Source organism: Ixodes scapularis, unplaced genomic scaffold (assembly GCF_016920785.2).
Source record: "Ixodes scapularis isolate PalLabHiFi unplaced genomic scaffold, ASM1692078v2 PGA_scaffold0__279_contigs__length_252992795, whole genome shotgun sequence".
NCBI classification, from domain to species: Eukaryota; Metazoa; Arthropoda; class Arachnida; order Ixodida; family Ixodidae; genus Ixodes; species Ixodes scapularis.
In genome coordinates, this window is record NW_024609835.1 from 114343416 (window position 1) to 114358782 (window position 15367).

At 47.4% G+C, this 15367-nt stretch overlaps 1 protein-coding gene across 1 annotated transcript; it reads left to right on the plus strand.

Moving 5' to 3' along the window:
* The first annotated feature begins 1001 nt into the window (after positions 1 to 1001).
* Positions 1002 to 4118, plus strand: LOC121837194 (gastrula zinc finger protein XlCGF49.1-like). The gene is made up of 3 exons (XM_042292745.1): positions 1002 to 1080; positions 3077 to 3536; positions 3789 to 4118. The coding sequence occupies exons 1-3, from the start codon at positions 1002 to 1004 to the stop codon at positions 3943 to 3945; spliced, it is 696 nt and encodes a 231-aa protein (XP_042148679.1). The 3' UTR covers positions 3946 to 4118.
* Positions 4119 to 15367: the final 11249 nt, after the last annotated feature.

Below are 15367 nucleotides of genomic sequence, written 5' to 3' on the forward strand. Positions count from 1 at the left end.
CAACCAACTGGACCAATTCCAGGCACTGGTATCCTTCAGTTTTAGTTGCACTCATCCAATGTGATGATATTTGAGGGCAGGTAAAGTAGCTTTGTGTTGGCGACTGTTTATTAACCCTCATCCTTCTAAACTTTGCAGGCCGAACTATCCGGGAATCCTCTTAAAGCAAGCGTGAGCGATCCTTCGCTGCCTGGGAAAGAGTGCCAGCCACCAGCCAGACCAACCTATGGCAGTGCCAGAACCTTGGGCTACGTTTTTCCCCAGATAAATGGGACCTACTAGTCGGATCAAATAGGGAATGGCCACAGCTCAGCCAACTACATGCAACATTTCCATTCCCGTCCCTACCTTCGTTCGCCGACACACCATGTCCATTTTGTTCACGTGTAATTCTCAAAACCTGTGGCGGCGATATACCGTGCAGTTGTTGGTTTTGTGGCATGCCTGCCTTTTTTCAGCACTACAGAGCAGGAGCGATGTAACTAAACCACGCTCTTTGATCGTACCCAGTTGTGTCTTTCATGATTTATGTAGATCTGTATCGAAGGATCTGTATCGAAGTAATCTTTTACCGTATGTTTAAAGGTGAAGTAAAACCTTCGAAGCACGTATTAATAGAGAAGGATCACTTTTATGTTTGATTCACGTGCATTTTTACAGTCGACGTTTTTGGTGTATTCAGTATCAAGTTATGGTGCGGGTGTTTGATCGTGATATTATTATTTTACTTTTTGAATTACACCGCAATATCAATGTAAACCCCTGAATTTCTCTACTTCATCAGCATGATGTGTTTATGTTTGCTTGTTCCTTAAGTTTCGTTGTGATTGAGCTTCTGTATTGGTATAGTATAAAAAAATGAACAAAACAAAATTTGATCTTCACTCCTAACAGAACTTGCCCACGCAGCATCCGACTCCGAATGGCAGAGAACGGACTGCGAGGACAAGGGGGCGGAGCTCTCCTTCCAAAGAACCGAATTGCAGAGGCAACCATTGAAGATGGACCAGGAGGAGAGGACGGACGGCGGTGCGACCTCTGCCGCCAATCTTATGGTGCCCACGGAACTAACAACACCAGGTATGAGAAGAAGCACACGGGAAAACAGTCATACAGCCTCGTACCCTCTTAGCACATCCTCACAGATTCATGAACGGTCCCACACGGATAGAAAACCTTTTTGTAGGCTCGGTTTTTTAGAAGGTGGAAAACGTAAGGAGTCTGATGTGGTACACAAAGTTTTCTCCACGTGGAAACTTCATTAAGTTTTAATTAGCGGCCTGCACCAAACCGAAAAACTACACCGCATACATAGTATTTGATATCAGAGAAATGTACCATGCCGAGTTGTTTATTTATATTACAAAAATGTATTTTTTCCTTCAGTGCCGGTTGATCGAGTAGCTTTCTCAAATGCTATAAATAATTTTCGACGCATGAAATAGCCCAAAATATGTTTGGCTGTTCCAAATGATTGAAGCTTTAGAGCTGCGGCTCTTCGCCTGTTAAAGTGCGGCTCGCGGCTCCATCCCCCCCCCCCCCCCCCCCCCATAAAAAGTGAAATGGACCGCGTTTTAAATCGAAAGACAGGTTGCAGTTTGGTAGCCTTGTGCTACTGCTACCTTACGTACAGTCGGACTGCTTTTGACTTAGCTCGAGTTTCGTTTACTGCACTGGACAAAAGTTTGCCTGCCCCCCCCCCCCCCCCCTCCCCCCCTGCGGCTCTTGGAAGTTTGGGGGTTTTCGTTTGCGGCTCTTAGGCCGGGTCAGCCTGGCCACCCCTGCTTTAGAAGTTTAGCTCTAGGATGGCAAATGTCCACATCATTGTCGATATAGAACCGCGTTTTTTGCTGTTTCAAATCACTCGTAAAATAATTACTGTGTACCTTAGCGATTTTTCAAGTTTCTAAGGTGCACAACGAATATTCCACGACATGGATGGGCAGTATTTCAAATACAAGTATTTGAAACACGTATTTTGCATACTTTGTGTATTTTGCATTTGTATTTAATTACAAATTGGGTAATGTATTTGAAGTGTGTATTTAAATATTAAAACGTGGGTATTTCAAATACAATTGTCGCTGACGCAAATTTTGAGGAATGTATTTGAAACAGTATTTGGAGGAGACCAAATACATTTGACTGTATTTGTATCTTGTAGTTAAATGCTTTTTTGGAAATGTAATTAGAATTGTAATTAAATAAATTTTTGACGAAGTATTTTGTATTTGTATTTCGATACATATTTGCATGTATTTTGCCCATCCCTGTTCCACGAGATTATTGAATGCTATTTTGTGTAACCTAATAATCTGTGGGTGTGTGAATGACCCTTCCAGCGTCACTTAAAACACAGTCGCGATCATTATGAATGTCAACACGCTATCACCCGGCGCTTCGTACTGGCAGCGGTAAGCAGCCGCAGTGTTGTAGCCGTTACCGTAAAAAAGTAAAGAACTACGTTACTTGCGAAATAAAGGAACGCGATACTGTCGCCGACAGAACGTAACGCACGTTACTTTTGCGTTACTTTTTATTTATAAATTGACGGTAACAGCGCTTTTGTTTTCTTTTGGCGACAGCGTGTTTCGACTTTAACATGACAGGCGCTGGTTGGGGTTTTTCTAAAGCGGAAATTTTTTCGTGGGGAAAAGATTGGAAAAATTTAGAAAATTTGTAGATTTAGAAAACTAATGAATACATCACTACGTTACTGAAAGAAAAAAGGCGCTACCGGTAACGACGTTACTTGTAACACGTTACCGCCAACACTGTGCAGCAGCAGCCGCGGCGGCTTGACTTTCGTTCCGCACTTGGTTAGGAGAACGCGCAAGCCACCACAGCTCCCGCAGCATGGGGCTGCCAGAGTAGAATCTTAAACGATTGCCTATAGACCTTTACAAGCATTACGATTGAACCTTTTTAACATCTCAAATGAATGAATACCTACTCTAGGCTGCACCGGCATGATGTAGGTATTCTGGACCATGTTCATCTAGGTACTCAAAATTCCCATGTTCAGAACAACAAAAACAGCGCCGACATTTCTTGCTTTGTCCTGTCATCCCAACAGACCTGATCGAAGCATACTCTGGCGACAAAGTGAATACCTTCGACCAGGACAGCCGCAGGGGTGACACCTCTCCCCCCACCAACCCACAAAAGCAGCAAACGCACCGAAACCCGGACAAGCATCGGTGCCGCTTCTGTCCTTACTCATGTCCTTCTGCAGCGGGTATCGTCATCCACGAGAGGACTCACACTGGAGAGAGGCCCTTCAGTTGCGATGTTTGCGAGAAAACGTTCTCGCATAAGGGTACCTTGAAGGCTCACGTTCGAACTCACACCGGAGAGAAGCCGTTCAAGTGCAACACGTGCAGCAGGGCCTTTGCTCAGAAACCGTACTTGGCGGTTCATGAGAAGATTCACACCGGAGAGAAGCCGTTCAAGTGCAACACGTGCTGCAGGGCGTTCACTCAGAAAACCCATTTGACGAGTCATGAGAGGACTCACACGGGAGAGAAGCCGTTCAAGTGCAACACGTGTAGCAGGGCGTTTACTCAGAAACGCGACTTGGCGGTTCATGAGAAGATTCACACCGGAGAGAAGCCATTCAAGTGCAACACGTGCTGCAGGGCGTTCACTCAGAAAACCTATTTGGCGAGTCATGAGAGGACTCACACGGGAGAGAAGCCGTTCAAGTGCAACACTTGTAGCAGGGCGTTTACTCAGAAATGCGATTTGACGATGCATGTGAGGACTCACACCGGAGAGAAGCCGTACAGGTGCAACACGTGCAGCAGGGCGTTCACTCAGAAAACCCATTTGGCGAATCATGAAAGGACTCACACCGGAGAGAAGCCGTTCAAGTGCGAGACCTGCGGCAGAGCGTTTGCGGCTGATACCAATTTATACAATCATCGGAAGATACATCGCAAGTGATCAAAACCCTCACATGCATCATAGTTGTGAAAGGGGTTTAAACGAAATACTCGAGCACCGACGTGTGTTCATTTGGCTTGTCCATAGACCTGCAGGGGTTCTACTTGCGAGCAGTGTGTGTTTTGCATGGTTCAAAATGTTTCAGCCTGTTATTTATCGCGTAAACACAGATAAAAAAAAAGTGAGAGCCGTTTACAACTAACTGTAACACCGATTTAAAGCGCAGCTCTTGAGGAGGAGGAGGGAAGGGTACTGAGGGGAGGGTAGACCCCTCCTCCTCCTCCTCCTTCTCCTCTTCCTCCCCTCATTTAGCGGGGAAATTTTTCCGCTAGATTTAGTGGGGAAATGTTTTCCGCTAGATTTACCGGGGAAATTTTTCCGCTAGATTTAGCGGGAAAATTTTCTGCTAGATTTAGCGGGGAAATTTTTTTCGCTAGATTTAGCGGGGAAATTTTTTCCGCTAGATTTAGCGGGGAAATTTTTCCGCTAGATTTAGCGGGGAAATTTTTTTCCGCTAGATGTAGCGGGGAAAATTTTCCGCTAGATTTAGCGGAGAAATTTTTCCGCTAAGCGGGGAAATTTTTTCCGCTAGATTTAGCGGGGAAATTTACCCATAATGCACCGTGCGGTTACGGCGACGCCGACGGCGACGGCGACGCCGCTCAAGCCGGAAACGGGAGCCTAAGAGCTGCGCTCTAAAAATGTGAATTCGCCTTAGACGAAGCGACCAGAACTCTTTTAAGAGAGCGCAGCTCTTAGGCGCCCGTTTCCGGCTTGAGCGGCGTCGCCGTCGCCGTCGGCGTATCCGCGCGGTGCATTATGGGTAAATTTCCCCGCTGAATCTGGCGGGAAAATTTCCCCCGCTAAATCAAGCGGAAAAATTTCACCGCTAAATTTAACGGAAAATTTTCCCCGCTAAATCTAGCGGAAAAATTTCCCCGCTAAATCTAGCGGAACAATTTCCCCGCTAAATTCAGCGGAAAAATTTCCCGCTAGGTCTAGCGGAAAATTTGCCCCGCTAGATCTAGCGGAAACAATTTCCCCGCTAAATCTAGCGGAAAAATTTCCCCGCTAAATCTAGCGGAAAAAATTGCCCCGCTAAATCTAGCGGAAAAAATTTCCCCGCTAAATCTAGCGGAAAAAATTTCACCGCTAAATCTAGCAGAAAAAAAAATGAAAGCCGCTTACAACTCCCTATAACGCCGAATTAGAGCGCAGCTCTTGAGGAGGAGGAGGGAAGGGCACTGGGGGGGGGGGGGTTAAACTAACCAGGGGGGGGTCACGTTACCTTGGGGGTCACGTGACCCCCAATGCCGATGATGTCATCACTGACGTCACTGATGACGTCATCAGTGACGATGACGATGCGGGTACCGATGACGTCATTAGTGACGTCACTGATGACTTCACCAGTGATGATGACGATGACGATGCGAATGTCGGTGACGTCATCAGTGACGTCGCTGATGACGTCATCAGTGATGATGACGATGACGATGCGGATGCCGGTGACGACATCAGTGACGTCACTGATGACGTCACCAGTGATGATGACGATGACAATGCGGATGTCGGTGACGTCATCAGTGATGATGACGATGACGATGTGGATGCCGGTGACGTCATCAGTGATGATGACGATGACGATGTGGATGCCGGTGACGTCATCAGTGATGATGACGATGACGATGTGGATGCCGGTGACGTCATCAGTGATGATGACGATGCGGATGCCGGTGACGTCATCAGTGATCATGACGATGACGATGTGGATGCCGGTGACGTCATCAGTGATGATGACGATGTGGATGCCGGTGACGTCATCAGTGATAATGACGATGACGATGCGGATGCCGGTGACGTCATCAGTGATGACGATGACGATGTGGATGCCGGTGACGTCATCAGTGATGATGACGATGACGATGTGGATGCCGGTGACATCATCAGTGATGATGACGATGACGATGTGGATGCCGGTGACGTCATCAGTGACGATGACGTCATCGGGGGGTCACGCGACATCGGCGGGGGTCACGTGACCTCGAGGAGGGGGCCACGTGACCTCAGGGGAGTCACGTGACCTTGGTGGGGGGCTCGCGCGGTGCATTATGGGACATTTCCCATGATGCACCGCGCGGTTACGCCGACGGCGACGCCGACGGCGACGCCGCTCAAGCCGGAAACGGGCCCCTAAGAGCTGCGCTCTAAAAAATTTCCCCGCTAAATCTAGCAGAAACAATTTCCCCGCTAAATCTAGCGGAAAAAATTTCCCCGCTGAATCTCGCGGGGAAATTTTGGTCACGTGACCGGGGGGGGTCACGTGACCTGGGGAGTCACGTGACACCCCGAGGTCACGTGACCTCGGGGGGGGGGTCACCTGACCCCCTCTTCGAGAACACGTGGCCCTCAGTGCCCTTCCCTCCTCCTCCTCAAGAGCTGCCGTCCAATTCGGCATTACAGGGAGTTGTAAACGGCTTTCACTTTTTTGTACACGAAAAAAAGAAAATATTTGAAGCCTTATCTTTTTTTATTCATTTAGAGTCATTAATCACGTGATGCACCTGAAGTTTCTGTGTTGTCTGTAAGGTCACTTATGTACAGTGCTAATCACACTTGTTTATAACGCGCACGCGAGCGGCTTTCTCCGGGGAGCGCTGGGCTGGTCGCATTCGCGGAAACTAAGCTAGTCACGTGGCGCAACATGGAACGGCCCGCTCGAGGGGTGTCCTGCCCACTCTATCAGCTTGATAAGCGATAAAAATAAAGTGCTTTATGATATATTTTTGTTTTTTGATGACGACATCGTTGATACGCCATCATGCTTTAGTCTGTTTATTGTTCGAGTAATGATGTTTGTAAAAAGCGTGCGAGCAGCCTTCCGCGTTCGCCGCCAGCTGATAGAGTGGGCAGAACACCCCTCGAGCGGGCCGTTCCATGTTGCGCCACGTGACTAGCTTAGTTTCCGCGAATGCCACCAGGCTAGCGCTCCCCGGAGAAAGCTGCACGCCCGCGCGTTATAGACAAGTGTGATTAGCACTGTACCTTACAAGTCGGCCTACTCATGACCATAAATATACGAACTTATAAAATAACTAAGCTCTTTCAATAGCAGCAATGTTAAGAAAGTCATTTCTTTGTGTGCTATTAGTTTGTAAGATTTGTATGGGACAGCGGGGCTTGGGTTGCCGGCTGGACGCCGCAACGCGGCATGTACGGGGGGGGGGGGGGGGGGGGGGGGGGAAAGGGGGGGGGGGGCTAAATGGGTTAAAGTTTTGTAATTAGTAGCCGCATACTGCCGCCGCGAAGCGGCGTGAACGCAGGCGGTGTGGTGGGGTTAACGCGCTTCGAGTGTACACGCGCCGTCCGAATCCGAAATTTTAAGTTCCCTCGCGTTGCCGAGCAGCCAATCCGTCGTGAACGTCGTTGCTAGGGGGTCACTCGTCTGCGCCACAAAAAATTTGTGATGGAATGAATCTGGCGAACTTCAAATTCAGCAAAGATCGGCACGTGCAGTCGTGCGGTCACCATCGTAGAGTTTAGTACAACCAGCGGTTACGGCGAGGTGCAGAGTAGGCAACGCGGTAACTGTGCGTTTCTGAGTTTTTGCGAGCGTGGTTCTCTTCAATGTTGTCTGCCTCAAGAACAGAAGATCGACCAGTAATTTACGCACTGCGCAAGTGACAAATGATACGGTGCAATCTGGAAAACGTGATTTTAATTTGACCTTTTCATTGATGCAACGAGGTAGTTGAAACATTGACTGACAACTGACGCTCAGTGTGCACAGCCCACTGCTGTCAAACGGGCAGAGTCACGAGAGCTGGCCAGGACATGTATAAAATGCAGCTGGCATCCTCGCCATAACAGTCCTGTTTTCGGCTCACAAGTAGTTTGTACCAAAACAAAATAATATTGCGTTTCAGTTCGCGTTATTTCGCGATTTTCATGTATCTGCATAAAACCAAACACGGAACTATCATGCTCGACGTTGCACATCCGACCATTCCCAACTCTTCCCCTCTTCCTAAACGTCAGTGTGTGTCCTAACACCAGCAACCGGAATTTTAAAGGTTGAAAACGAGACGCTACGAATATAGAACGCACACTTTCATGCAAAGCTGACGTCAAATTACTCAAATCGAAAAACATGCATATTTACAATATTGTTATCTCTTCTGGTGAAGTTTCAGCAACTGTTGCATTCGTTTTCGCGCACGAAACGATAACTCCCATAGGAAGTAAGAACGCGGTGATTGCTTTTATTTTAACAATGTAAACATACTTGCAGGCGTGCGCTGATGAAGCCTCAAAACCAAAACTCTCGTAGCGCGATTCGTGACTGCGCCGGCTATACCCAACCATGACGAAAATAATCCCTGGAGAAGGGGAACAAGAGGGACAAAGGACAAACATATGTTTGTCCTTTGTCCCTCTTGTTCCCCTTCTCCAGGGATTATTTTCGTCATTCTTGTCCAGCTCGCTTGCACCTTTGCATTTAATTGCATTATAATCAATACCCAACCACCTTTGTCACGCCACTTTCCGCAAGCAGACACTAAATTCCCAGTAAATACCAAAACCGACACCGGTACGATTATCTTGCAGAATATCACCTTATTTAGTAATAACTGTGTCAATGGGCACTACATGTTGTATTTAGGTTAAAAAAATCTTTTTTTTTTCGTCAGAAAAAACTAAATATGAACGTTAAGTCTGGTAACAGTGTATTTTGCCGAATCTTTGCCGAATCTTTAGAAAAGTTCGTCAAAAGTTCGGCTCCGGCGAATCCTAAGATTCGGCAAACGTTCGGCCCATCACTAGTAAAAATGTGCGACCCGGGGGGTGGGGGGGTCTGGTTTCCCCCCCACTCAAAAACAAGTTGGTACGACACTGTCAGCAGCCATTAGAGTTCCAGCTTTTTTCCCGAGAGCACCGAATTTCGTTTTATTCCAACGATCACCCTGATATCCAAATAGACGTGTGCGATCTCTAAATTGCACGGAAGCAGAACCATATGTTGTACCTCTGAAATGCCAGAAAATGAATTACCAGAAGTTTAGATAGCGTTGCGTCTTATATAGGTACTGATCAAAGCGCACTTGAAATGTGACAAAGCAATAAAAAAAATACGAACAATAATTTTCATAATTACTTGTTCCCATTAATCACTTCGCAAAACTGGATTGCCACTGAGGCCCCAGCATATTTTACCGAGCGTCGCATTTGTCGTTGTTTCGTTTTGTTCGCCCGGACGAGACGCCACCACCGCAAATCACTCAAATAAGTAAACGCTGTGGCATCAAGTAACAGCGTCAAGGGGCGCGGGTGCTTTCTGGGTCATGTGATTATCATTTTTACGAGATCATAGGTAAAAATTTTTTCGAAATGAGTCAATTCTATGTCAAGCGAAACTGAGGTAAAATGTGATGTTTGAGTATCAGTAAAGCTATGAGCCATGTACCGCGCGGTCACCTCCGCTGTGTTTTTTCTCGCATATGACCGATTCCAGTTTAAAAACATGAGATCGATGCACTGACGAATATAGTCAAAATTTCAGCAAAAAATTAGCTGAGTTTCGGTTTCTGGCTTGTTTCGGGCGGGCTCCCTCTTTGCGCTGGGGATAACGCTACTCTCAAAGATAATTCGAGGCAGTCCACTCACTTGTGGCTGGGGTAAGCATCGTTTTGTGGCATTCCGAGGAGTCTGGACCTTATTTGTGTTTTGTCGGTTTGTCTTTAGGGAGAAAGAAAAGGGGAAGGGGGTTACAAATCTGCACCGGAGTTGTCGTCGAATTCGCCATTATTAGAGAATATGATAGGTGTGCATCGACGAACGAGGATGCACAGGTTGCGGAACAATTAATATTGTTTTTATACAGCCATGCCTCAGCGGGGCTTTCAGGTAGCGCGTCCCGACCTAGGTTCATTCTAACTTCGTTAGTTCGACGCGGCGCGTCCGCCGGGGAGACGGGGGTGGCGCCCCTGTAACCTCTTCCGCTGTATCTGTTCTTAAAGGGGGGGAGGGGGGGGGGGGGGTGCAACGATTTCCGAACTTCGGTCAAATATTTCTGGAAGTTGCCCTCTGACACTTCTGAAGTAAAGAACAGAAAACCGATTTCGCCTGCGTGTTCTAGTTGTTGCGTAAAAAAAAAGATAAAGATTGGCCTTTCGGGCATCCCTCAACTCACTCCCAGCCTTCAGGGTCACACCTGGTCCCCCTCCTAGTGACGTCATTCGGAGTGCCGTGTAGCTTCCCGTGTGCTATGTCGGAGGACGCTTCCTCTCCCTCTCTCTGCTGACATCAGCGGGCGTTATGCTGCAGCTCAGAGCCGAGCGAGGTCACGTAATCTTTTCGCTGTAGTTCCTTCGGCTGCCACTTGGGGCTGCAGGTGGGGGAAAAAGCTCGACTTTTGCTTTTTCAATTTTTTTTTTTTCCAATTCAATTTTTCAATTTTTCAAACAATTTTTCCGCGTGAAAAAAAAAAATTTACAGCAATATTTATTGCGTGAGACTGATTTTAGTTTGCGGCTATTTCGCCCGTTTTAAATCGCGCGCCACGAAGTTGGGATTCCGTGACGTTGATCCCAATCGGCTCTCATTGGCTAAGAGTTTGATTGACAGCTTAGATCTTGGTTGTTAAACCTTTGTTATTTGTTGCAATTTCCTTTTGAGCGGCATATTTTTACGTTTAAAGAACAACCCATATGATGAGAGTTATTATTCTTTACAAAAGGTTTACGAGACGGGCACTTCCGTTTGGATTCATACCATAACAAACAAAAGCTTCGCCATTCTTTCATGGCCGCCGAAGTCTCTGCTCACGGATGTCTCGCCTACCTCGACTAATCGTTTCGGCGAAGTGATCAGTGTTTCGTGCCAGGGTTGCCATGTGTTTGAACTCCAACCCGCCAAACGTCTACGAGATATAGCCCAAAAATAGCCAAATGTCGATCCAGAAAAATAGCCCCAAAAAAACTTAGCATTTGAAGCGTTTATTTTGAGCAGAAAAGACACATAATACATTTTTATTCATCAAATGCCCTAGAAATGCCGTCCCTTGCACGTTCGGCGAACTTCCTGAAACGCTCGTACAAGCGCGTGACAACATACCTTCCCCTGTATTGGGACGCTTACTATAGACCTTTCCAGCGGCAGTCTCGAACGAAGCGATTTACAGCGCGCGTCCCTGGTTTTGAGAGGGTAGGTCAGTGTTGCCCGACTGCGCTGAGCTGTGGAGTTTCTCGTCAGTGCGCTGTGGCAGCCTGCGTAGGCGCACTTCCGGACGCTGGTGGAGGCTAAATTGCCGTGTTCTATTTTTCTTTTGTGTTCTATGGCGAATAGAATTTCTCGGCGTTTTCTTAAGAATGCATTGTACTATTTTTGGGAACAAAAACAAAGCAATGGAAGCTGTTTTGGTGAGTCCGTGAGCGACAGAACAAATGCAACTGGAACGGTCGTTCTATTTTATGTTGATCTCTTTACGGCACCATACACTCAGCCGTGTCAATCTACAAAGGTTTTAACCGTCGAAAATATTTGACCACACACGATATTCCAACTGCATGCATATTCCCCACCCACAACATAAAAATCAACGAGTCTCATCAATCGAACGACATATATTGTACGTACCCCACGGTGCCGCGTTTTCCGAACAGGACTTGAGAAAGGTCTCAAATAACACAGCATATCCAATAAAGTGTCGACGATAGTAACTTCATGACGATCGGACGGAATCCGGCGTGTTTTGGGCACATGTAGAAAGGAGCTGCTTTTTGCACAGCTTCAAAGCAAATAAACGAAAGTTTCTCTTCCGTCCCCACACCCCGGACCCGACCCTATCAGCTATTTTTCGCGAAGACCCGGAACACAAGCCGGGAAGGCTTTTTGGAGATTATCTCAACGGAAATAATTCTCGAAGAACGTCGAACTGCCCGCGTCGCAAGCTGCATGACGTTCGCTCTCTTCGTTCGTTTCTTGCGAAGGCCGAGCAGGTTACGAGCCCTGGTAGTCCCTGGTCCTCACAGTGGAAGACAACACACAAAGGGTAAGCATCCTAAGCAGGCAAATAAAGTAAAAATTTCCCAGAATAGCCGGCGAACTCCGAAGGCACAATGCAGCTGCGGAGTCACGCTGACCGGGTTTCCACAGCTCAGGCAGGTGGCAGAAATTTCTGACTGATAGGGGTCGCTCGGTTCGCAAAATGGCGGCGGCCAGAGAGTTTTTTCTGGAAAGGTCTATACACGTTTGCAAGTCCGGTCTCAGCAGGTCTCAGGGCGCCGCCATCTTTCTCAGTGGGGTGCGCTCTTGGGCGCGGCGCACCATAACCAAGCGCACCATAGCCAAGCAAGATGGCCGCGCCCTGAAGCCGTACTGGTGACCAGAATGACGTCACGGGAGAACTATGCAGAATTCCGACAACCTAAAGAATGCGCAGAACAGGTGCTGTAAGGCCGCAAGGAATCGCGCCATCACTTGTTGAGATGAAAGAATAACAGCACATGCTTGCATTCGGACAAAATTCAGAGGTAAACAATTGCACAAGGCGTGCAAAAAGAAGACGAATTTGTTCGCTGTCTGAAACTTATCAGGGTTAAGGGACTGAAGCGCCTAATGTTCACATAACTTACTCTAAAAATACATTCGAAACTATAAACGCAAGTGCTTTCAGGCATTTGGGATCCAGCACCGGTCAGAAATTGCCCAACGCACAGGTTAGAAATAGCCCAATACTAGCCAAATAGCCAACCACCATTTTTTCACGCCAACTGCAAATAAAACTAGCCCAATTTGGCTATTTATAGCCCAACCTGGCAACCATTTTTCGTGCTGACCCAGGTGCTTGAGTGAGACTTCTTGAAGTGAAGTAGTGTGTGTTTAGCAGCTGTCGCAGATGTTAGTGATAGGAAGCGACGCGGGGTTTTGGCTTTCATAGCGCGGTTCTTTCGTTTTCCTCTTTGCTGGCTTAGCGTGCTTTTTTGTTTGTTTGCTTGCGCGTGCAAATACCGACTTTTCGGAGATGTCAGATGAGTGATCCCGACAGGGGGATCGGTGGCCGAGTGGGCTGAAGCGCACACCCAGCTCGACGCGCGTGGAGCGAAAGCTCGCGCTGCAGGACCCAGGGATCCTGGGTTCGAGCCCCACCCCTGCCCGTTTCGATCTGGATGAGCATCGTACCGGCGTGCGGTCGTGTATCACTACTGCGTGAGCACGTTAAAGACCCCAGGTTAGCAGTCGTACTGCACTGGCAAAATTGCTCATCTACAGTGTAAACCAGTGTCGCCTCATCCTGGCAGACCAACCTTACACTGTATAAACACTAAACGTCCAATTTGACTTTTGATCCCGACAGCGAGCCTTCCAGCAGCCATTTCGCCCCGAAAGGAATGCTATTGGCTGGAGGCAATCGGGCGTTCCCGTAGCGACAAACGTGTCCAGTTACGTTCTCGTCATATCGCTCCGGAGGCCATCGAGATTCGCACCGGGCGCACCTAACGTCCACAACTAGACACACAAAATAAAAAAAGCACCATGTTCACTACGTAAAAAGTGGTCTCAGTTCATGCGTGTGTAGACAGGTACGAAATCTTGCCCAAATTTATTCACACCGCACGACGAGCGCAACACGTCGCTGTGCAAACGCAGTCCAACAACACGAAGCATAAAAACGGCAGATTTAGGAGAACAGTTCGGAGTCCAACGTGCAGTTCCTCGAGTGGCCGCTGCGGGAGAAATGGTGGCGTTGTGTTCGTCATTAGCTCGGTGCTCGGAGGCGGATTGGGACCACTTTTCAAAGCTGTCTCTATGGGAGTTTCCCAACTGAGTGTTTTAGTAACGTTGCTCAGGCCCCACGTGAACTCGCATGGCGCAGGGAATAGACCGATCTCACGAGAAGTTGCGCGACGCCACCGCTGCCGCGGTGCATTCGGTACCTGTAGTTCTCCCCAGTTTTCCCGCCGCGTCGGCGCGCATTGTACGCCCGGGGTTTGGAAATTTTCGGGTTAGCACGAGACTTTTAGCCAGGTGTTGACTCATGGTTTTCAATCGGTGGCTTCACATGTTGTATGCCACGGAGCTATAATAACAGCACCAGGCAAAAAAGGCCTCGGATATTATGTCTTCCCGCAAGAAAGAAACATGGCAAAGAAAGGTCAACAGAGCCGGACAGAGCGGCAGGAAAAATAGCGTTTTACGAATTGTTTCGCGATTTGCTTCACAATTTATATCCAATTATTGCACGTCAGCTAAAATATGTAAGATTGTAGGGCACGAGACATAGAGCGTGCCGAAGTGTTCCGTAAGCTGGAATCTCTCTAACCATTTGCTCCGTAGCGGCCTATTCGTTGGTCTATCTCAAATAGGACCTCCGCACTGCTTTGCGGAGGCCGTTTTTAATACACTTCTTACTCGGTGTATTTTGGTGGTTATAACTGTTATTGCGATGACATGTTTCGAGGACAACTGTGCTTCAAAAGATCAGGACAATCACTACAAAAGAGCAGAGATTCCCGATATGCACCACGTGATATAAAACAACTTTTTTCGGAAGCAGCCTTTATTTTTTTTCCATACCAACGCAAAAAAAAATTACATAATACAATTTAGAAGTGCAACACGTACTTACCGCCAAAAATGTAACAAACGAACCTCATCCATTTTGTGGCGGTCTATTAGGCTGGTGTTACTGATCCATTCTGCACTAGCACCAATCGCTCCGTCGGGCGACTGTTAGCGTTCGGATCTTGCGCAAACAAAATAAAACTGCATAGAAACTGTGCACGAAAAATCATCTTCACACCAATCTTTCAGGTATCTGGCATGGTTGCTTTTTTTTATAGATGCCAATTATTACTGCGCGTCAGGCATGGCCTTTCTGTAGATCAGTTCTTTGTGTGCAGGCTTCTCCCGCGGTTCATATGTACTCTGTCGCACAGGCTGTCAACCCGAATGAAACAACTTTTAGAAAACTATCGCTGACCGAGAAAGTCTTTTTAGCTCCTCTTACTTGATGGCTGATTAAACGTTAGGCACAAGACTGAGCACCGCCAAGCTCAGTTTTTCATCCCATCTGATGCTGTTCCGTGATGCTACACCGAGCCGATGATCCCTCGAATTTTCTTGTTCTTTGCTATTGCACTAGATGTTCACTTGTTTGCAAGGTAATTGAGACGTCTGAGGAGTCGGAATGCGCAAACAAAATAAAACTGAATAGAAACTGTGCACGAAAAATCATCTCCAGCCCAAGCTTTCAGGTATCTGGCGTGGTTGCTTTTTTTTTTTTTCATAGATGCCAATTATTACTGCGCGTCAGGCATGGCCTTTCTGTAGATCAGTTTTTTGTGTGCAGGCTTCTCCCGCGGTTCATGTGTACCCTGTCGCACAGGCTCGAGTAGTGGCGCCGTTGTTTTTTTGTTTTGTT